The sequence below is a fragment of the Homalodisca vitripennis genome, chromosome 6 (assembly GCF_021130785.1).
Source record: "Homalodisca vitripennis isolate AUS2020 chromosome 6, UT_GWSS_2.1, whole genome shotgun sequence".
Lineage (NCBI taxonomy): Eukaryota > Metazoa > Arthropoda > Insecta > Hemiptera > Cicadellidae > Homalodisca > Homalodisca vitripennis.
In genome coordinates, this window is record NC_060212.1 from 67,540,411 (window position 1) to 67,566,312 (window position 25,902).

General features: G+C 30.6%; 1 protein-coding gene across 5 annotated transcripts in view; it reads right to left on the bottom strand.

Annotated features, from left to right (window-relative positions):
- Positions 1-25,347, bottom strand: part of LOC124364416 — a 393,612-nt gene extending 368,265 nt beyond the window's left edge. For all 5 annotated transcript variants that reach the window (XM_046819895.1, XM_046819891.1, XM_046819892.1 and 2 more), the window contains exon 1: positions 25,100-25,347. In XM_046819895.1, the coding sequence (XP_046675851.1) occupies positions 25,100-25,175 (76 nt within the window). In that variant the 5' untranslated portion in view covers positions 25,176-25,347. The remainder of the gene's footprint in view (positions 1-25,099) is intronic.
- Between the last annotated feature and the right edge of the window lie 555 nt (positions 25,348-25,902).

The window sequence follows — 25,902 nt, forward strand, 5'->3', positions numbered from 1 at the left end:
ATGTTTTATCTGAAGGTCGCATAAGTTGCCTTAAGGAAAAATAACAATGTACTTTTATTATTATTTAATTTTTAAAGTAACATTTCCTTAAACCGTAAATTAGTAAAAACTAAATCACTCTCTAAAACCATAACGTATGTACAGGCCAAAATTTATTTTATATTTTGTCAGTATATTTAAAAATATTATAAAAAATTACCTAAATTTATTATTTTTATATGTAAAAAAGTTAGATACATTTGATACAATTCCTTGTGATATTAAAAATGTCTACTATTTCTGTTATTTGGGAAATTATCTTACTGGTCTATTAATTTGAATGAACACAAGTATGTTCTAAACAAAAATAGATTTATCGTCCCATATAATATACATTAATATATTACAGAGCATCATCACATATTAGTATTGGAAAACTAAAGTTTTATTGACATATGTAAAACGAAAAAATTCGTTTAGTCTTTTATGGCCACTTTAAATTATATTTGAACAACAACTTCGACAAAAAAGGCATTTATTCTTTTCCTTAAAAAATATTGAGTATATTCTTTAAACACTAAATGGAACATGTATTGACTTGTGGTATTGGTCACGGGAACTTCTCTATTGATACTGACATACAGTCTATTCAAGAAGATGATCAGGTGAAGGTGTCTTTTGATACCAATAGTTCCTACATGGGAAAGTTTCTCGGCGACTCGAGCAATTCAGTGATGTAGATGAAAGGTTTTAACGTGTCCAGTATTGTAAAGGTTCGTCTTTGTGATCAATAGATTATTGTGTTTGGTGGCACGTGGAAACACCTGGGTTACGTGTAAAAAAGAAAAGCATGAAATACATTTGATTCTTTCTGCCTTGCTGCAGCTGTATCGGCACAAAGCACCATATGTTATCTAATGTCAAGATTGTGGCTAAAAGGATATCCACTTTGAATTTAAAATTGATAAATCACTTATATAATTGTTTGAATCAAAGGTAAGACTGGTGGAGCAAGGAAAAAATCATTATATTGTGTTTCATAGTACGTTCTGAGCTACTTGTGAGCTACTTGTTTCAATGACAAGGTGAAATTCCAAAATATAGGTTATGGCATTTGAATTTCAAAAAAAGTTACCTTATACATACTCATGCCCTATCCTATAGGGTATATACGTCGATAAAGTGCCCAAAATTCTGTGATTTTATAAATTTTATATTTTTAAATATTCATAATTATTTTAATAGTTGATTGATTGATAGTTGTGCTAATAAAAATATTTCACTGTCTAGTAATTATTTGACGTAAGCATAAAAAATGAAAATGATATAAAAATTTGAAGTACAAAGAATTATTGGTTACTTAGATCTTTGTCAGCGTGTAAAGAAACATATAAAAATGTTATATGTTTATATTTTATGAGAAAGGTGTTTAGATATTTAAAATTTATGATTCAGTATTCTATCCAAGAAATAAAATTGAACTATAAGGCTGGCCACTGCTCCTATTATTAAGGAATTCACTTTGTTCTTTGTTGAATATAAACAGATGGATTTGACGCATTATTTCAGTTTACAATATTTAAACAAAGAATAATTTGATAAACAAGTTAAATAATAAATCTTAAATTAAAACAATAAATATATATTTTCATCTCCGTACAACAACGTGCAACTATTTAATTTGTACGTTTCCCAATTTGTTTAATATAATAAATTTATAAAATTAAAGATGAAGCTTGAGATTAATAATGGTATTCCTCATATTTGAAACTATACTTAGGGAACATAAATGTTTTTATTTGTTGTAAATTATCTAAACCAATGTAAACCAAACTTATACAAATGTTTTGAAAAACCTAAAATGCGTTCTGATGAAACAGTTATATATTTAAATAAAAAGTCTTCCTCGATATTAAAATCTAAAAGAAGGGCGTGAAAGTATTTGATACTATTCATCGTTTTTGTAGGGTTAAAATCGAGACAAAATTTAAACGTACATCCGACTTTTAGCAAAATATAAATTTGTAGTGTAATATAACAAGTACTTCAATTTGTAATAAACAATATATAGCTAAACACTAGAGTTCTCTATATATAATAACTATACTAACATCCTTAAAAGATAAAAGGAATTCTAAATTAAGTTAAAAAGTAAGGTTATTTGTTTATATTTGAATGATAATTGCCCTCTTTATATCCTTGCATACCGGTTCTGTAGACTTGAGTATCACCTACAAATATTTTACAAATATAATTAATGAATAACGAATAAATAAACTATTAATCATATTATAAATTCACATGATAACCAATAGTAAATATTCCTAACTATGTCGTTTCTTTACACGCTGACAAAGATCTAAGTAACCAAATTTATATGGTTATGTATTTTCTGGACGCATTTCTATGTAATAATGTATACATTCAATAATTTACCCAATTATAATTATCATGTTCTGAACTAGCTATTTGAGTATTCCAGTATATTTAATTAGGATAACAGTCAGGGCAGCCGGTCATAGGTTCACCTATTTGACTTTCCAACATCGATCGACGAGAATATACAAACATGGAGTAATTTAATGTTCCAAACAAACCTAATTGTACATGGTACAGACTGTACCTCTGATAATCCCCGGCCGGACAAACAAAGTAATGTCCAATGAAATTTCACTAGTTGTCAGTTTCATTGCTTTTGTGATGAAACTGTTCACGGAGCCGGTTATCATACATGTCATAGCTTTGACAAAGTCCATCTATATTTTTATGACAGTTTTTAACGCAGCTAAAATATACTGATACATAATAGTAGTAATAAAATAGTTATTAGTTTTTATTTATAACTATACGACGTTATATTATTAGCACTGTGTGGTTATCACTTTATATAAATTTGCATAGCGAACTAGGGGTTAGATTATCCGGAATGTTTCTATCCGAAGTCAGGACGCAGGGGTTATCCGAAGCACATGATACAAAATGCACCTTTTTGTATAATCCTGTTAGTCATTTTGATAAACCTATTTTAATCATTACTTTAATTAACCAAATCTTTTTATGAGTTGTGTCATACATTACTAAAGGATGAAAACCACACTACCTGACTTCAAAGTGTCCTCCATGAGTTTTTCAGATGTGAACAAAGCATAAGTAACTGCGGTTAGAAGCCAGACTGTGTTGTCGTTTGTATCAATAATGTCTGCCTGAACTGGAATACTGTTACGTTCCAAAAAATTAAACGTCGATTATTTAAGAAAAACGTACACTCAATGTTGTATATACTATTATCAATCAGCTCGATTTCCAAATACGAATTAAGTATATTATAAGAGAGCCTTTCCTAATTGTAGGCCCCTAATTGTTAGTGTAATGCCGCTCTTCGATTTTGGAGTATCAATACCCCTGTTTAAGCCTGTTTAATATAAAAGTCTAAGAGTGCGATGAGGAAAGAATATTATTATATACAAATAAATTATATGTAGACGTAAATAAGCTTAATACAACAGTTAAAATAACGTCCCTACCAATATAGGTGCTTGCCCATGTTATCTGATTAATAAAAAAAACTAGACGTATCAGGTCAAAGCCTTTAATTTGATACCAATTCTTTACAAAAGCGGTATTTAAACAATATGAGGTTAAATAATCATTCACAACACAATCGTAGCTATCATAAGATTTTAACGATATATACACTCTCCAAGTCTTTTTAAAGATTAAATATCGTCTATAGCATATGCTAAAAGAGCAGGAAATTAAATTTCATGTAACATTCTATGTGAATTAAATTTAGAAACTCTTAGCCCGTCTCGGAGCAGAAATTTCTATGTGCAGACCTTACTAGTATAACTGAATAACTATAATGACATGTCTTATACGCAAGGTAGCGTTCGAAAATAATCTATAAAGTATTATTTCTTATTGAGCCCAATTACAAGGAACCGGTTCTTTCAAATCAGCATTCACTGTGTATTGAAATATAATATAGTTATGAGTACTGACCTTATGTTCTATGTATCACAAAGCTTCAATGCTGGTAAAAAAGTCAATCAGTTTTTCAAGTAAAAGAAACCTTCACTCTTTTTCTGACGTTCTCTGTCATAAGTTGATAGAGCAGAAAGAAAACTTAATCACTGACCTTAATGTTCTGCTACGATGAATAATGATATGTAAATCTTAATATTAATTAATCACTACTGAGTGAAATTACCTCCCAAAGCAGATATTTTATGGTAGCAAACGAAAAAATAAAATACATCGAAAGTTCCTAATTCTGAGCCTTGACGTGATTCTGTATTTAATAGAAAAATGTCTGCAAAAACGGAATAAAATGACCCAAGTTTTACAGCATACCTCATTTATGATTTCCCATGAAAATAACTTGAAACAAACACATTTAAAATAAAACCAACCCAACCGCAGTTTAAAGAAAATTATTATAAATATTATAAACAGAATATTATGGATAGATAACTAGCTACTAATATAATGCTCATTGTTAGAATAATAAATCGTAAACTAAAACCCTTTTAAATTCTTTTATTTCAGACACGTGTTTCGGTATAAACCATCTTCAGTGTGAACATTAACCTCTAATTAAATTATAAACAAAACAAATAAATTATACACCTGTCGACTATTTAAACAGATGTTAAACTTATATGACACAGTTGTAATTTTGATTAAGATTCTGTGTTTGATATTTTTTCAAAGATAGGATTTGTTTTATTTTTTAAATTGCTATTTAATATGTTGTGAGGATCTTTTTTTTTTTATAATTTAGATAAATGTGTAATTCTTCTTTAGTGTTTAATTTTTCTCCTTTCCTTTCGATATCCAAAATTTCCATGTTTCTTTTCAATATTTTTGTAGTTATGTCCAGTTTCTAATAAATGTTCAGCGAAATTTGATTTTATTGTAGACATGTTGTTTGTTTTCAAAGCTTGTATATGTTCTTTAAACCTTTTATTAAAATTTCTGCCAGTTTGTCCAATATAGTAGCTTTCACAGTCACTACAGTTAATTTTGTATACTCCACATTGTTTGTATAAATCTTGTTTGTCATCTTTTTGGCTTATTTTGTTTTCAATTAGTTTAAACGTATTATTTCTTGTTTGGTAACTGATGGAAAATTTTGAATTTTGAAAGGTTTTTCGAACAGCTTTGTTTTCTTTTAGTATTGAAAGGTACACATATATATTTCTGAATTTTTATTATTATTAGGATTAGGCCGTATTGTATTGGTTTTATTGATTTTTCTTGTTTTTTTTCTGAATCATTTTGTCTACAATATGGGGTTGATATCCATTTTTTGACAGCTAGATATTTTATGATTTCCATTTCCTTAGTTTTATTTTCATCACTCATTGGTATATTTAACATTCTGTTTATCATTGAGTGAAATGCTGCTAATTTGTGTTTCCATGGATGGTTAGAGGTTGATGGTATTAGAAGATCTGTTTGGGTTGTTTTTCTATAAATTTCAAATGAGTGGTTTCCATTAAGATTAGAAATGCTTATATCAAGAAAGTTAATTTTGACTTTTTGGATTTCTTTTGAAAACTTAATTGTTGGGGATATAGAATTGAGGAATGTTAAAAACTGGTCTGCTTGTTTCTCATCTCCTTTGAAAAGACATAAGATATCATCAACATATCTAAACCAGTAAATTATTTGTATCTTTAAATGGATTAGTAACACTCATTATTTTGTTGTTTTCTAAATGTTGCATATATATATTTGCAAGAAGGCCTGAAAGAGGAGATCCCATTACCAACCCATCTTCTTGTTTGTAAAAGTCCTTTTTGTATTGAAAATAATTTTGATTAACAGTAGACTTTGTCAATGATAAAATATCGTCAATTTCATTCATTTCAAGTTGACTGTATTTTATTAGATTATCTTTTAGAATTTGCATTGTTTCTTGTTTTGGAATGTTCGAGTACATGTTGTTAACATCAAAGGAAATGAATAACGAGTTTAATGGAATTTGAATGTCTTTAATTTGATTTGCCAGATTACTTGAATTTAATATACTGTAATTGTCTTCAAATTGCATGTTGGTTTTTATTTTGTTATTTAAAAATTTACATACCTTGTAAGTAGGAGCGTTACGAAAGTTGACTACTGGTCTAATTGGAATATCCGGTTTATGAGTCTTTGGTTGACCTTTTAGTGTAGGAGCTTTTGGATTTGTCATTTTGAGTTGGTATTGCTCTGCTTTTGTTACACTTTTGCATTTAGTTATTGTGGAATTTATAAGTTTTGTGTATTCTTGGGTTGGGTCCTTTTTTTAATTTTTTAAGATTGTTGCTGTCAATGAATGTTTCAATCTTTTCTTGGTATGTTTGGCTGTCGATAATTACTACTGTATTCCCTTTGTCGGCTTTTGATATTATACAGTTATTATCTTTTAGTTTTCTTGAGATGGACGATACTAATTTCATATCATTATTTGACGTTTTAATTAATTTGGGAATTTGTACTTTTAGATTACTTTTGTTTAGTTCATGGACAAGATTATATCGGAAAGGTTCTTGGAGTTCTGAGTCTGTTTTCTTTATGGCTGTTTCTAAATTAATTAGGTCATCTTTGATTATTGGTATTTTATGATCCAGATTTATATTATATTTGAGGGATTTATCTAATAGTGCCATCTCTTCATCATTAAATTGAATAGATGATAAGTTTTTAATTCTTGGGCAGAAATCTGGATTATCATCCAATGTATAGTGTTTTGAATTATTGTCTTCCTGTAAGTTAATCAATTTATTAATCTTATTAAGATGAACCTGTTTTTTCTTTAAAATAATAGGTTTGATCCATTGCTGTGTATTAATATCAATTTCTTCAATGCTCTCTTGGTGAAACGTTAATTTGATTTCTGTTTTAATATCTTCAATTGATCTGACTATTAGATTCATTTTTTGCATATAAACTGTTAATTTCTTCTCAACTGTAGTGACTGTGAAAGCTACTATATTGGACAAACTGGCAGAAATTTTAATAAAAGGTTTAAAGAAACATATACAAGCTTTGAAAACAAACAACATGTCTACAATAAAATCAAATTTCGCTGAACATTTATTAGAAACTGGACATAAACTACAAAAATATTGAAAAGAACATGGAAATTTTGGATATCGAAAGGAAAAGGAGAAAAAATTAAACACTAAAGAAGAATTACACATTTATCTAAATTATAAAAAAGATCCTCACAACATATTAAATAGCAATTTAAAAAATAAAACAAATCCTATCTTTGAAAAAATATCAAACACAGAATCTTAATCAAAATTACAACTGTGTCATATAAGTTTAACATCTGTTTTAAATAGTCGACAGGTGTATATTTATTTGTTTTGTTTATAATTTAATTAGAGGTTAATGTTCACACTGAAGATGGTTTATACCGAAAACACGTGTCTGAAATAAAAGAATTTAAAAGGGTTTTTAGTTTACGATTTATTATTCTAACATAAAGATAACCCTATAATGTGGAGTTCATAATATAATGCTCATTGTTTATATATCGAGGCGAGGAAATTATTAGATAGGGTTAGTATTCATATCCAAATTAGTTTCCAACTTTATTTTCCAAATTACAGCATCCACAAATAATTATTTTAACTAGTATTAGATTCTGTATACTCAAGGTGATGTACTAAGATATCTTGGAGCTGCTATAGTATTTTGTGAGGGTAAAAGGTTTAGTTCTCATTTGTCACTTAAATAAACTGAGTCACTTAAGTAAGCATTTAGTAAACTTTTAGTGGGCTGTGAAAATCTGACAGCCGGATGCATCCCCAGAAAAAACACCCACACGGGCCTGAAACCACTAACAATGTCCTTGTAATCGATCCTTGTTATTTTCGTACTCCTTTTTTACAACCAGCTAAACTGTTTTTTTTTAAATAGCCTGGTATTATTATCAAAGTGGAAACACCCCGTCCAAATGGAAAAAGTGGGGTACTTGTGAAACTCAATACTTTTTAAGTAAAAACCTCCCTTTTTGTACATCTAAAATTTCAATTTGTAAATTTCATCCTAGGTTCATAATTTATGTTGAAACTCTTGCGTGTATGTGTTTCCAAATTATGCAGCAATATTATTGTTAACAGATCATGAATCTGTTTAAAACACTTTCTAATATGTGTAAGAAGAAAATAAAAATATAAACTATCGAACAGTCAGTTATTAAAGTTTGATAGTATATTATTTAATGGATAATTTACTATTTCTGTCCATATTTTTCCTAGTAATATTTAAACTAAATTTTTATTACCGAATGACTAACCATTATATTATATTGTAAGCCAAAGAGTATTGTGCGAAAAGATGGATAATTGTCTCCAAGTAATTTATTAATATATATTAAATTAAAATTAGGAAATTAAAATTCTTTAGCAATTTGAGTAATGGGCTCAAACTAAATAAGGTTATTTTATAAAATTTCATTAATTCTTTTGAGTTTTAACTACATAGTACATAGATCTGTCTTGTTACCTTCAAATACGGCACGGTAAATGGACGAGATAAAAATACGGTGTTGCGAAAGATGGCGTGAGGTTGCCCACACTGTCTGCCAGAGCATTGTCTACAATCGTTACAGTTATTGACAATCTGGGTCAAGAAACTCGTCAGTACTTAGATGCCAGTATATTTTACTTTCATATTTAAAATAATGATAACTTTTTACAAATAATATCGCGAAATAATATCAGCGAAGGTTCTTAAGGGGGTATTAAAATTATTAATACTATGGTTCCACCAAATGAAATATACTGGAGCACAATTGTAAACAATTGCAAAATAAACAAAATATTACACCGTTAAAAAGTAGGGAAAATCACCTTGAAATTTGGAAATCTATAATAACTTTTGATAAAATCATATACAACTTAAAGCTGTGTAAGCACATCCATATTTATTTGCATAGATATTTTTATATTTTCTAGAACTATGGATGAACCAATATAAATCCATAGTTACTATGATAAAATCATATATAACTTAAAGCTGTGTAAGCACATACATATTTATTTGCATATATATTTTTATATTTTCTAGAACTATGGATGAACAAATATAAATCCATACGAGTATACATTAATATTGGGCTTACGTTCCCTATTAATCAAATATTTAGAGGGTACAAACCTTAAACGGAAATGTACTTCAAATAATAAAGACTACTTTGGACAATTATGTCCTGCGAAACGGATATGTAAAAGTAGTGAAATTATAAATATTTATAGAAAATAATATAATGCAATCCTTCAGTAAACCTACATTTATGTTTAGTTAGTTCATTTTCATTGAAGGAAGCATTAAAACTAACAAGAATACGAACTTGTGATAAATTGTACAAAGCTTCTGTCATAACAGGTATTTCTCACCTAATTGAGAAGGGAATTAGACGAGAGCGCTAGATTGAGGACGGTTCCTTTGATGACAGCCTCCCCCTCTTCAAACCCCTCCCACAACCCTTCCAACAATCACAGCCACCCACATTGTCTTGTACTTCCTGCCATGTGGCCTCCCAGGTGGTATTGTGGAGATCAAATGCTTCAGACAGTTTGTACTCTCCTTTAACGATTAAACGATGCAACATATATTGAATTGTAGAGGCGATTACAAGTAAATATACAAATTATTTACAAGAAGTTTGACCTAAAAAATCAGTATTTTGTAGGCCTTCACACTACGAGTAATTAATTATATTAGTATTTTCTAATGGATACATTACTTTCACCAAGATACGTCATACCATCTTAAACCATTCATTAATTTAACATACCATTACGAAAAATACCTTTTGTTTATGCCTCAAATTGGTTGTCCTTCCGTTTATCTATATTGAACTAAGAGGTTATGCATACGCCACAATTCGAAGATACGTTGTTGGTCTAAATTGTTCTCAGTTTTGCCAAAATATGCAGGTTAAAAATGTATTAAAATTTGCACTCTAAGATTCATACGCCACCACTCACGTTATTATGAAATCTTAATCTATAAAATAGCTTTTATAAGCTTTCTTGCATAGAAAACATTTGTCCCCATCATAAAAACAGAAAATATTTCCATGCCGAGATTCAGAAAACTATATTTTGGTTTTATAAATGTTGAGCCACTAAGCCAAACACAGACTAAACGACTTGTTTTGCAGGTCTTAAAAACTAATCAGAAATATATTTACAATTTAAATGTCATTAATAAATGTTCATATAATGAATTGAACAATTAAGTTTCGCCTTAAGGTATCAATTTGAATAAAATCGCATGATTAACTTAAATTTAATTAATGTATCGCTTACTATGCCATTTTTCTCTTCTTTTCGCGCTAGTTGATTTTATAGTTATATTTATGGTATGGTATTTTTAAAACAACTTATATCTGTATTAATACACTACCCTACTTAAATATTGTATCCCACATCGTAAAGTATTTTTATTCATAAATACGTAAAGAATTACTCCAATAAAAATATTGAGCATATTTATCAACGCCTATAAATGATTAATGTGTAATTCAAGGTAATAATTATGGTTTATTCTATAATTTTAGCTTAATCCTAATTAATAACCAGCAATCATCGTATTTGTTTGGAAAAGGTAATATAATTACGAGCAAATAATAACTGAACACGGTACGGTAGAATTTATTGACAGTAATTAATTAAATTTAACATCTCCTAATTAAAAGATACAATATTTAACAGCATTACTCCACTAAATTTACACTGTTGAAATACAAACCACTGCACTAATGATGAACTTACAAAGGCATGAGAGATGCAGTTGTTAGTTACAACTACTTTTTGCAGTTTTACTGAACGTGGAGGTTGAGATTTATCTGAAATTTAAATTTGGATAAAGGGAAATAAACATATTTTATGGTGTAATATAAAAAAATCAAAAACTTTATTTTACGTTTTACGTTTACAAAACAAATAATGAATAAATGAATTAGATACGTAAAAATATATAATACCAAGTAAGAATCAGAGAGAGGAGGTTATACAGTTTCTTAGAATGGTGCAATCAGAATTTATATTGCTTTATTGTCTTGCTTTATCTCTTGAAACTTAATAAAACTCTCTCTATTAAGTGGGTACTGGATGTTTAATACACACAAAGTTGACAAAAGTAACTAACTATCCAGTTTTTAAAGTAGAATATTTCAGGAAATAGTGCTATAGGTAAAGAATATTAAATAAACTTTGTGCACTGCATTTTTTACGATGAGAAGCAGGAGAAGTTGACAGTGATTGGCCAGGTCAGGTCGTGCCGCTACTCCCACATCAGCTGTCAGCAACTCGCTCTCCATGTCCGAGATACCGCTAGCAAGAGACGGCAGACGCACAACTATTTTCCAATCGACCTACTGATCGCTACCCATCATTATGTACTCCAGTGCAGCGGAACCATTGTTCGGTCTCCAGTAAAAATATGTCCAACACTTCTGTCTCCATGTTTCACAAACCCCCCGGAGGAGCTCATTTCAATTTAGTTCCTTTGAAAATAAATTTCATTAATGGATCTTGGTTCATCTCGTGACAACAACTATGAATTCATTGGTAATCTAAGCAACTATTAGTCCAACTATTAGGGAGTAGGTTAAAATAGGGACTAGCATTTAAGTAGGCAAGTACTGAGATTCTTAATAGTGTTGTGATAAATGGAAACCATTGTTATAAAGCTAGACCTCTTATATTTGTCAACCATAGACCGTTTTTCTATCAAGATTTAAATATGTAAATTATATAAATTAACAATGTATATCTCTTCCGTATTAGCTGCAAGAAATGTAGATTTCAGTGTGGCTGTCATCTTTAAATGTTACAGTAAATTTATTGGACTATGAATTATTGCTTAACTGATTAATTTGTACATACTGCTGGCAGAATGATCCATAGTATGGCATGTTAATATAGTTGTAAAAATACAGGGACAGCTATATTCATAAGCATAAAATGTTTTTGTAGAAACTTATATATTAAAATTAATGTTAATCAATCAGAAATGTGGTTTATACAAATATTCACTAACAACATTTCAATTATGTATACTTATAAAACATGTCTGCGGCCATTATCTACAATCTCATAAAATATAACAATTTATTTAAACAAACATACAAAAATAATCTTACCATTCTGAAACTATTTTGTAATATATAATGCGTAACAACCACATGAGGGATAAACATAAATTTTCTAAATATTTAACAGATGCAATCTTGGAATCTGAAGAAATATAACAAGATTTATAAGAATAAGCGTTGTTTTAAGTACTTAGTTAGCTAAAAAATGTATACTTCTGTAAGAAAATAATGTACATTTTTTAGAAAAACGAATGTCCGCCATCTTCAAGCGTTTCATATATTAGGACTAGACAACAAACTCGTCCTATCTCTGAGCAAGTATTTTCTCTGTAACATACCATGAAATAACTTAATGTTCAACACGTCCAAATATAATTAATATTCGATAAATTACAAACTGCAAGTACTAAATATCAGACAAATCTTTATGTATTCTGCCAGTCTTCCAGGAATATATTTCTTATAATATAACTCAAGATCATAGATTTTTGGTATATTGTTTTATAATTATAAGATCTTCCTAAAGTAGTAGTGGATCATAAATGGAAAATACACTGTACAAAAGTTTTGATCATCTACAGAGTGTAGTATCTTACAAATAGGGTTTAAATCGTCTTTATTGTGAGAGTTTCTTCGTAAAACTGGCCCAAGATCTTACGACATATAACCAATGTTCCCCCTCAAAACTTTCCCTCAATATAGCTGGCTATAATTAACAATAAGAAATCCTGTTTTAGGGGAAAAGGTGTGTAATCGGATATGAATGAGTTTTCTTCACCATGTGGTTTACTCTTCTCAAAACACACTTTTCAAATGCAATTAAATCACCTCAACTGTGTTTACTTACAAGAACTATATGTCATAAGAATTTTACATTTTGAATCTACGAATACTCAATCAAAATTAATACAATCAACAGGTTACCAATCAATTGTTTCTCAACTTTACACCTACTACACTGTACTTTTCAATACTCCCAATGTAAACACTTCTTCTAAACACCGGTATTCTGAAGGGCAACTACAGTAGATACAAAAGCATTCTCTAAGACATTCTTGAAAATGTAATCTCTACTAAAAAACTTTTATATTTGAGCTATTGTAACATTAGGCAAGTTTACTTTAAAATTGTGATAGTTACTATAAAAATTGAGTGCCAAATGCCCGACTACCATTACTGGTGATTTCAATCTAGGTAGTTACCAATAGCACTTCAGATGAGTTAAAGACAAAAGCACTGCTCAGAAAAGTATCAGACTCCCAAGAAACTACTTTCCTAGCGTGCTACTTTCCGTCTTGGAAAGAAACAATTATTACAAAGATTTCAATTTATTTTTGGAATGCTTAGTGAGGTAGTGACCCAGAATCTGGTTGTGACAGTTGAGGTAGCTGATGCCATAAATTCACCTTCATATTACTCACCACCTTAGTCTTCTGATCGCTTCGGAGATCCTGTATCGACACACAAAGTCCTCGCATTATCACCATCACCTGACTGTAGTGCTGTATACAAGGATCGCTCCTCTGTTAGTTGTAAGTTGTCTTTAATATGTAATAAAAGTTATCCGTGGTAGGTATACACCTAGCAACGGATTGTTTCGTTAAACGCTGCGTAGAGGCGGCAAAGGAAGATTAGATACAATGCTTTTTCCCCACCATTTATACTTCTCTGCCGCGCTTCGATAGAATATTCACTATCTATTAATAAAGGTCCCAATTAGATGTTATCCTGGAACATGCCCAAATTTTAAATTTATACAAATAGTGCAAGAATATATCTGTTAGATAGTTGTTGGGTTTTAAATACGTAAACAGATACAAAAGTCAAATGAAATATAGGAACATTGATGGCTATTTGATTTAATCTCACATTAATCAAGCAAGTTTACCTTATCAAGCATATCTCAAAGGTATGATTTGTGTTCCACGTTAATATGACCATTGAGAAGTTTCCAGTGACAAATTATCTTCCTGGTTCATCTTCTTTCGCACTTCATTAGATTATCCAGTAGAAGATATGCACAGGATTGTTGGACATTGCCCTTTGAGTTAATCTAATTTTTGGGTACAATGGTAAACCTGGCATGATTTCGACGATTAGAAAGATTTTCACTGCTATAAAGTACTGCCAGCCAACACCATCAGCATCACCTCAAAAGTCATTGATATTTGTAGGAATCGTATCTTCGTTGTGTTTTACACATTAGAGTGGCTGAGTATAAAGTGATTATTTTCAGTATTAAAGTGTTCAAGACCGACTTCTTGTCGTTGCACCGATTCCTTAATTAGATTGTTATTCTTTTTAGAGAAATTTTGAATAGGATTTTCATGTTGATTTTCAAGGTGGTCATTGTCATAGTAGATGTAATAAGATAAACATTACTACACGATGCCCGGACGCAATTCGTCTATTTCTTCTGCGTGTAGGATTTCCCTCACATTGGAGGTGCTAACTCTTATTCAGAATTACTATTATTTTGTGTTATTTTTAACTTTAGTTATAAATTTTTCACTTATGACTCTGGTAAAGTAAAATTATATTAAGCCTTATAGCATCATAAGATTTCTCTGCTTGTCATCAATTTGTTCAACCGATTTCAGTATGTTCTGAGACTAAATGAGTTACACAGCAATAATTCAAAATGTTAAGGTGTGTAGTTCCGGTATTTATACTTCTTTTTTATTATCACGAACTCTGCACGTGAGGTGAAGTTAATGTAATTCTAGCGATTGTAATTCAATAGATTACAGCATTGCATCTAAAATGCCAATACCACTGCCAATATAAAGCACAGTCTGTAAAAATATCAAATTGCAAAATATCAAATAGTTCTACTATCAAAGTAACATCAAATTGAATAACAATTAGTGAAATAGAATACTCAATTTGCAGTATAACATTTAAGCGGAAATAGAACAAAGCTTCATATTCAATTGAACGTATTGTCTTTCCACGTTGACATATATTTAAATCATATTAAAAATGCATTTGGACTTTTTAATAGAAAATCAACTAGAGTAAAATTACTGTACGTAAAGATTAATATGTTTTATTGTTTTTATAATTTGAAATATCATATATACATCATGCATGATATGTGTTATATAAAAGCGCATTAACAAACTCAATATAAATAACAGATTTATACTAACATTTTTCTAACGTTTCAAATACAGCAATTGTAAGTCCATATGTTGGATAACGGTAAATATATTCCATGTACTAACTAGTACCTAATTAGTATTTGGTTATATAAAAAAACTCAATGTTTTCCTTACTTAATATATTAGGAAATCCACTACCCTGCAAAGACTATTCCCTCTTTATATTGTATTTTAAAAATAAATTTGTTAAATATAAGCTTAAGTTACATATGATGTATTATTTCGAACCTTGCAAGGTGTACTGGAAAAACTGCGATTCTTCTCATTGTTGCTTCATAGGAACAAGGGCTGACAAGAAGGTGGCTGGCATCCCCGAAAGAGACCTTTCAAATACCCAGGTCCCAAAACTGGAAAACAGCCGGACGACATGACCATACAAAGATCCCGCAATCCATTGCATGCAAGTCGTTGTCCCTTATACAGACCATGATGGGGATTTCAGCGTCATCAATCCTGTCTGTTCCATCTAGAAAAACCCATCTGAACCAACCAGCTCATCATCTGAGCATAGTCAGTAGGCTCATTGTAACATACATACAGATCATACAGTAACGTATCATACAGTATCGTAAAAGTTCGACGTTTTGAGTGCGATAACAACTCTACAGTACGTGTGTAACAGTCTTTTAAACATAGTAATAGAAATTAACATTTCAGATTTCTCTTTTCAAGCATACTCTTTTTAGCAGAATGTTTATTCATCCTTGAGTAAACATATTCCTGACCCAGGATTTCAGGATATGCACAGTCTACCCGTGCAGTTGTGGCACTGAGACTTTGACTCCTCATAACAGTCCATTAAACTATGAGGTGCTCGATCCTACGAGTTTCATTAGTTCAGTCCAATTTACACAATGGTGATTGAAAGATAACAAAGTCAAGAAACGTCGAGAGTGGAAATTCCTTGGATGGGTGACCGCTGAGCGATCCTGTTCATGCAAGAAGCCTATCTGGTCATTAAATGATTTCTAGTGTAAATGAGAGACCAAATGTTGCCTAATTATTTAACACTTCAACTTTCCTTCTTCCATAACAACCTAATAGGTAGTTTATCTTCATCACAAAAAGGGAATTATAAACGGAAGTGGTTATATTCTCATGGTACTAAATAACGCGAAAATTAACTAACGACTGATGATGTAAATAAAAAAATAACTTTCTAAACATTTATTGCATACATCTGTTAGTTATTTAGAAAGTCTTAATACTATATTATCAGTGTTTTCTTAACTTACTTAAAATTTTAAAGAACAAAATGAACTGATACAATTGAATTCCCATAAGGGTATATGTAATATAATTAATGTTAATCCCCCATTATATACATATAGCGCTTAAGGCTATTGTTCCTCAGTATCAATCACATTGTTATGAGAAATATTTTGAAATGGTAAAGTTGTTTTATAATATATTTAGTCTAGGTTTCCAGGCTAAAAAATTAAAGAAATAAGTCTCGGTTTTGTTTAAATCGATTGCATTATAAAAAAAAATTTTAAAGTATCACGGAATTACGGAATCTTTGGTTTTCCATCCCAACTTGCGGATAGACAGAGAACCGCGTTAATACTCGCCTTTGACTTATTCTCAAAATTCCAATTTTTTTAGTGAGGCAAAGACAGTTTTACACAAAAAACTCGATTCTGTTGACAAATAAACGTGAAATGTGTAATAACCGGTTCCCTTTGAAGTTAGCCACAAAACATTTAATAAAAACCTCAGAGCTTACTAAATTGACACACATAAGCTTGAGAGTAAATAACGAAAAATAAAGAACCTTTGAAGTCAAGGTTATTTACTTTGTTCCCTTTCAAATATATAAAAAGAGCTGCTGTAAAATGCATGGATCGGTTAAAAAGGCTGAAAGGCTCATTTCCAACCTTCCTCTTTGTAGGAAAACGTGTTACACAGCTACGTAAAATTTGTGTAATTTTCAGAAAGGATTCACTGAAGCACACTAGCGTTAAATTTTGTTTTAACTCGTTATGAGAGCTCGTAATTAGTGATCGTTATTGTATGATTATAAAGGGGTTTAACTTTAGAGATATAAATAACAATTTAAAAGAACGGTATTGGGTTTTCCATTTTTTTAAATAAATAAGATTAATGAAAAATTGGATTTTTAATTCGTAGATTTGTAGATAACTGATTCCTACCTCGCTTCTTCCGTTATAAGACTAAAGTTTAAAAGCACATTAATTTAGTTGGTTATATCAGAATTTATTTGGATTCATGCACTTTATTTCATATCCACAATGTTTACATTTGCCTATCAAGAATACGGGAACAATGGAAAGGTCTTTCATGAACAAGAAATTGGATACGTATTTATTACTGAATGGGAATCTAAAAAAGTCTATATAAAAACGCCAAAGAATAAAGTATATTTATTTTTATAATATATAAATATTATATTTTATAAATAATTTTGCAATTAATATTGTACATTTCTTGAATATTACTTTATGAAAAACAAATGAGTTTCTTCAGTCATTTTTACTATAAATTATACTATTTAAATTTACAATAAAATATATCCTCGTTTCTTTGAAGCTGGTTAGAAGACTGCCCAATATTTTTATATTTAAAGTGTTTAGAATATTTTCTAATGTTTTTAAACATGGTTTGTCAATTGTTTTTGTCTTTACAAAAGTGACCCTTAGATATATTGATTTTCAAAAGTGAACCCATTTAAAGGCAGCTTTCATAACCTTAAGCAATTAATCCCTCGAGTCAAAAATGATCCAGGACAAATTTTTTGGTGAAAAACAATAAGTAACGTGAATGCATCGCGTGTGCACTTTTTTCTTTTCTTACTGTACTCAAATTGTAATTTGACGATATAAAATCTACTACCCTTTCAGTTAATATATGTTAAAAAGTAATAGATCTTTTAAAATCTAAATCTGCTTAATTTTTTTTTACCCTAAGTACTAATTTTTAAGGATTAACCGATTTTTGTATATATACCTGACTATACTGTGCTTCAATGAATTCCTACATTACTTCAGGAATATGCACACAAATAAGAACAGTTAAAATACCATAATTGTTTCTACAATTACTTCATTTGAAGCATATTTTATAATAACCGTATATACAATTAGCACTGATAAAGTTTCACAATGAATGACAAAAAAGAGATTTCTAAATCATTTAAACAATATATGTAATGAAGCTGAGTCATTTCGAAGTCGACTTTTACCAAGAGAACCAAAGCCACTGAGCACTTGGTTACAGCTACTGAAACGATCTCATTATTTGATTGTAATTTCCAATTACATCGGTCTTTTACCATTAATCTTTTGTCTCTTGCTGGATTTTACTTTGTAATTGGTTGATCATTTTATCTCATTCTCTGAAATGAGTAGGCGCTCGCATGTGATTGTGTGTATTTTTGCACAGTTAATATCAATATTATTTATCGAGACAAAAAAGTATTACAGTCTCTGTGTTGAATATTTAACAGGTTTGCAACACAACTTCATTCAGTGATAATAAAAGCGTCCTCGGTATTACTGTATTACTTTTAACGAATTGCAGTATTAAGGATGATAAGTTAAAATTTCCTTTATATAAAACGTTATTGCAACTAGGAAATAATGACCATCTTGATAAGCTGACCTCTGTCCAGTAATTGATCCGTGGACTAATAGATGTAGTCTCGACTATAATTAAGAAATCACGGGTTCAAATCCCGAGAGCGCCATTCATGCACAGAAATATAAAACACAGCGAACTTCAATGCTAGAATAGCTGTTGAGGTTTAAAAAAGTGACTTTTCGCTTCGAATCTGCCCACACCGCCAGGCATAACCAACGTTTAAACTTTGTATTAAATTCAGTATCTGTATATTCACGCACGTGTAAGTTTTTTAATAATAGTGCACTCAACGTTGGATACACTATTAATTTCAGCATTGTTTTGACTATAATGTTGCAACATTAAGTACTATTTTGTATGATTCACGAAATATGATTTTAAGTAAAAAGCATGTAAGCCAATGGAAATATTGTGCTCATGTATTATATATAGATCAACAATGTCTTTTGCAATGAGATTAGATAAAGTCAATGTTTGACAATTACTTATAATGAGCAAAGTACTTGTGAATTATTGACAGGTAAGTCTAGTTTCTTCATAGTGTACTCTGCACGTCATAAACGTGGGCAAGGATCAATATCCAGTCATTAATAGTTCTCGGGTCATTTAGCTAGGATCTCAGAGGTTTAATGTTGAGGTCAGCATCATCGTCCTCCCGACGATCGCAAGATCCAGTCATGCTATATGACAGGGATCTTAATAATGTTGGGCCTAACGTCTGAATTGCTATAGAATCGTGACTAATGTTCTCCAAGTCCACATGAAGATTTTTATTACATAGTAAAAAATTACTATGACACGTCTGGCAGCAGCAGACATCTAGTGTGAATATTTTATCCAGTTTATTTCCATTTAAAATCTTTATTGTTTGAAAGAAAACCCATGTAAATACCATAGGAAAATTTTTATTTTTTTATTGTAAATTGAATATATTAACAATTTTCGATAAATTTCGTTTATTAAAATTATTATAAATCCTGAAAAAATTAATAATAATTACCATTAGTTTTATAGAGAGATTAAATTAATTAATTAAACTATCTCAGTAATCATTAATAATCTAAAAGACAATAGCCACTTTACGTTCTAAAATACAAAACCTAGTTTGATGTTAAATCTGTACAGGAATCCCTCTGACAAAGAAATACCAAGTGAGTAGCGCTAGTTATGGTAGGAGGATAAATTGGAGGGTATTTTGTTGTAATCCGGTATTAAAAATATAAAACAATACTTCTTCCTCGTACATTTAGCTGTATACAATTAAACAAAACAAAATATACGCTAATAGAAGTAAAATCAGGCCTATCGTACCGTATAAACAGGCCTACTAGTTGCATAATCATAAAGAGTTTTGTAAATAATAAAAGCAATGTAAAATACTGGCAGTCATCCGCGGCTTCGCACGCAATTTCGTAGGTTTTGCACCTGTATGAGCAGTTCCGGTTCGATTAAATTATATTTATGACATCAACGTTATGTTTGCCTTCTTGTCAAGGTTAAGAAAAGATGTCAATAAGAGTATATTTATAGCCAATGTAAATACATTCGATTCGAGCTTTGATAGTATATTTAGCAAATAAGGCCATAATAATAATTTCCTTGCTTCAACCGCTGATAGCTACTACAGCATGGAGTTTAGGAAACGGTTCGTAAAAATAATATATAAGAAACCATTTACATATACCTTATTAACATGTAATAGTAATTTAGTGTTCTTATATTACGTTACTAAAGTGAATGTGTGATTTTCAATAGTATATTTATTACAATTAAAAATACATTTTAAATTTTAAAGATATTAAATGTATTTATTTAAACCGATTGATATAAGGTCGTATTAATAATAGAGACGTTGTCATAAACCGATGGCATGTTTTTTCACGTCCACTTGCTTCTTAGTGATTCCAGATTGCTATTGGGAATAATTATTCTTTTAATAATTGCTATATACCCTTAAAATATGGCGAATAATAACATTTTCTTATTGCAAATTTATTACGAAAATGTGTTATCAAAGAAATTCCCCTTATGCTAGAAATATTCTTAATATCTAGTTTCAAAACATTAACTACAAGAATAGTCTCAACCTAGAGTAGATAATTTTAGCGCATTTAAATAGTCCCTTATAAATCCTGTCTCTAATGGTTTATGTAGGGGAAAAGGCCTAAGCATGGTTTTACATGCGTTTAAATGGGAAACAATTCACATTTCATATATCTGCTTACTAAGATGAATACCGTTTTACATGAAGGAGGACAAATTAAGGTAAAATTTACATTTAAATGTCTTTAAATCCATGTAGTGCCTCTTTCTCCTAGCCTTTTTTCTTCCTTTAATTTTCTTTCCTTTAGTCTTTTCTTCACTCTAGCTTCATTTGTAATGATTTCCAAGGTTGTTTCAGCACTTTTATTCTTATTTTATCAATTTTACCCAATACATTGTTAGTACGTTTTCTTGCACCTTAGACACTAATTTGGATTTTGTGTTCTTAATTTTTGTGAGAGTTCATGTTTTGAGAGGTCTCTGAATGTTTGTTTTATGTTGAGCACTACTGTTCCTGGCACTGAAGTTTTGTGTAAATAAACACCAGTTGCCTTTGCCTTTTAGTATTTACACTTGAATTAAGTCCCGTTGGGTAAAGTTCATGTTGCGGTTTCTCGTTACTTGATGGTGATAATTTAAAATATAGTGCCCACATAGACTTTGTTATAGCTTCTACATTACTCACATTCCTCCTAATACCCAAACAAAAGTACGTAAGTGAAGGATGTGTTTTAGCATATTCTAGCCTATCCTTTCCTGATAAGCACTTCCCATATCCTGGTACGATATCTGTAGACTAATTTTTGAGATGACGCATAGTCTGAATAAAATGAATCAGAAGCAAAACCAAAACAAAAGATAATTCTTCTTATACTCAGCAGAACACAGCTGTTTAGAACCAAGAAAAAGCAAAGAGTATAAAATATGTTGATTAGTAACTGGCACAGTACACTATTACTTAACATGCAGAGGCGGTCTATTTGAATACTTTTAAACTTATTGTAAGACTTTAGATAGTATTTAATTAAATATCAGTCAATAATATTTAAGTATTGTTGTACATGATAATCTTTTTGAAGAGACAAGAAATGTTTTTGTGACATAACATTTTAAAATATATTTTAAACGTTTTAGACAACCATCTCCCATGTAGTAAATCCATGTAGTATCCATAACATAAATATATCTTTAGAGACTCCCGCACCTGTCGGAGAATACTTATCAAATAACTATGGTTATACAAACACTGCGAATCAGCAATGCATAATACTGAATATATAGAAGCTTAATATATACGAGTGCTTTAATTTCGTACGACTCAAGTTAGTAAGATTAGGGAGATGCGGGTTCACGTTTGAATGGTCTCGGAGTCGCGTCATGAGCAAATACTGTAGAAATCTGTGGAGGCGGTTTCTTTACTTGGTAACTCGAAGGAAACTATTTACATGGATGCAAAATTTACTTTGAGTTACTGAGATCCTACCACCATTTGCATTATAGATGAAGTTTTCACCAACCAACATATTGTCGATAAAAATAGACGTAATGATATATAAGTTGTACTCTAAAATTTCAGAGAATAAAAGAAAACTGCCGCTTTTGCTTTCCAAAGTCTATCCCCTATGAAAATTTCATCTTCATATTTTTGTATTATTATCAAAAAATGGATAGTATTATTTTTGGTACAAAAGGGTTTACTTAACGATATTTATATTAGAATTAGTACATTTACCCATTTTACTACAACACTTTTTGAAATTAGATTTTTTAGAAAGCCGCCATTTTGAAACGCCATGTGCCAACATTTAGATTAAGGCTGTTTGATAAAAATTTTTACCATCCTTATAGGGATTTTTTACATTGAAAACAATAGTATTAAAAAGTATTATCTAAAGAATTACAGTATAAAATACGTATCAACAACAAATCACTTACGTTAAATTTCACTTCTGATATGCACTGGATATTTCATTTGAGATCCTTAGAAATATCAACTTGACTTTATTGAAATAGGTTACGTCAGAGATATTAAATTATTAGAAGGGCAACTTGTGTATACAAATTATGACATATGCAAATTTATAATAGAAATGCATAATTTTGCTTTCATGTGTAGTGTAAAAATTAAATGACAAAGTTGTTCACCACATTATTAAATTAAAGTATCTTATATTATTTCTTAAAGTGATATAATCTATTAGACAAATGTAACCAATATTTTAATTATTGATTAAAAAATTATTGATTCTGTATTATTAAAACAAGTTTCTAGTTTTGTTGTTTAGATTTAAGAGTTGAGTGGTCTACGCGTTGTAAAATCGGCCATTACTGAAATGACCAACTACTAAAACCGTCTCCTTGTTTCCTTGTTGACTACAATTATTTATTGTACGAGGTCTTTTCAGCTTTGCCAATATGTTGCTTGGTTTGGCCTTAACATCTCAGCTACTAAGAGAATTAACCATTGGAGTCATCGAAATCTATCATTTAAACTGAAGTAGGAGATAACCACCAGAACCGCAGGGGCTGCAGGGACTTCCTGGGCTATGTGACCTCACCTGGGTAACTAATTCGTAGGGGTTTTCGAGCTAATGGTAACAGAATCCCGTTATAACATTAAAGTACTTATTAGTGCACAGGTTATTTACATAAAGTTGAGTCTCCATCAACCAAACACCTCTTTTTAAATTAAACACATATCTATGTTGATGCAATAAAATACAGTCGTTATAATGCCGCACCATATTTTGGTTCTCCTTGAGAAATTTTCGTTAATAAATATGCAATCAGCAAACTTTTATATCTTTATTTGAAGAATGACGAAGATATAAGGTGTTAAACCTCTACTTGCTGCAAGAAAAATGCATTGTTTCAGAATCTTTTACATGTCTGAAATTAAAAGTATGTACAACTTTGTAAAGAAATATGAGAAAACCTCATACAGTGGTGTGATATAATCAAGTAATGAATAATTTAGTATACCTCTATGGACGTCACCTTAGTACCAAATAAATAATGGCTGACCACTCGTGCGCATGCGCGGAGCAGAAGCTGTGTATTGTTTATTTTTTGTAGGCTAGACAAAGTGAATTTTTGTATAATTAAAAAAGCTCTTTTAATTACAACAAAATCTACTTGTACTAAGAATAGTAAAATACGTTTTAAAAAGAATTCCTTAAATTCATATTACCTACTTCACTGCTACGTTTTTATAGTCATGTTATGATATCACATTAACGACACCACTTTTACAAAATATATTTCAACATTGGAACAAACTGGATTATTTGAAGACCGGTCTCTAGGGGATGTTCCCCACTAACTATCAGAGGGGGTGGTTTAATATTCCGCACCATCTGAACACAAAGTAATTAATTACAATATGCGGTCATCGTATGAGCCCAGGATTAAAATAGTCACCTCTAAGCTAATTAAGTCTGCACATGTATCGGCCTAAAGGTACAAGCTTGCTTTAATGTTTCAATACGTATGCCTACCGGACCTGTAATAAATTATAAGATAGGAATTGTAATTCATTTATTAAAATATCCTGCAATACTACATGTTATTCTATTTACACATAGGACAGTTAACCGTTTTTTATACACGCTTAAATATTGTTGTGTATTGTTCCAATACAACAAAGCTGCTACCTGGTATATGTAAGCCTACAGTGAATTAACTAAACATACAACTCTCACAAAATATTTGCTTTGTCGCAAGAATGCATATGGTTTGCATAGTAATTTTATTTGGAAATTACTAGATTTCATTACCCTTAATGGATTACCATTACAAAATATTATTGGAATAAACGGTTTGATAGCTAAAATTCTTTTCACGCTTTTGTTAATTAATTCAAATCAAAACATTTATATATTGCTAAACATTATTGAATTCATTGAACTATTATAACACTACCGTTTGAATATATGTATCATTGTAAGATAAATGATTCATACAGGCCTGCAAGCTAATGATTTATAATTATGATAGCGTAATACCTAAATTTTCATAAATAAAACTGTTATATGTTAATGTTTGTAAGATACAATCAAAATTATATAATGTTTTATTTATACTGTATATTTGATCTGTGTCATTTTTTGTACTATTGTACATCTTCCGTGTGATCCCATATGAACTGATATCCATCTCAACACTGACATCGTCCATATATCAACAGACAAACAGCTCATTTACTCACCGCTTAATATGAGTCCCAGAAATAGAGCGGCGAAGAGGTTGGACGGCATCCAAACGTTTCTCAGCGAGAGATCCATGTTAAGGCGCCCCTAGACAACACTTTCGGCGGTACCCGCGATCGCGGAGTCGACGGCAGCACACTGAGCGTACAACGCAAAGGGATGATCGTAGACGATGTCTTACGACGGCCGCGTGGTCGGCCAAGTGCAGATTCTAACCTCAATCACTCTCACTCTACGACGGACGGTCGCGCACTGAGACCGGCAACGCTCTCGGCGCCCCTGTCGCGTCATGCAGCGCTCCTGGCAGCAATGAAATCAACTACCACCATTGATTGTCACAGTATGTCTGCTTCATTGTTGCTGTTATCATTATGGTGTATTTATGCCCTGATGCATTTTTATTAATCATCGTTTTTGCGAATATTAACACTAATACAAAATGGATACCCAAAGCTCAAAAGATGTGACGTTTATTCATAGTTATAGAAAATTATCAAATATGTTGCTACTTTGGGACATGGGGTTCATGCACTAAGAAAATGATACATAAGAAAAGGATTTTAAGGCCTACTTAAATAAATTATGAAAGTGATAAGGTTAATGGATGAATGAGTTGTAGATTCATTGCTCCCTAAAATTTCATATTGTTAATAATTAATTACCAACCCAATAAATTCCATATGCCGAAAAATTGAGTACCGCTTGTCAACACGAATTCATGTCATGCTATGATTCCGGTAGTGCCTTTATGGCCAGAGAGATATAGATACCTCTCAATGCTAGACGTTTTCCCTTCATTCCT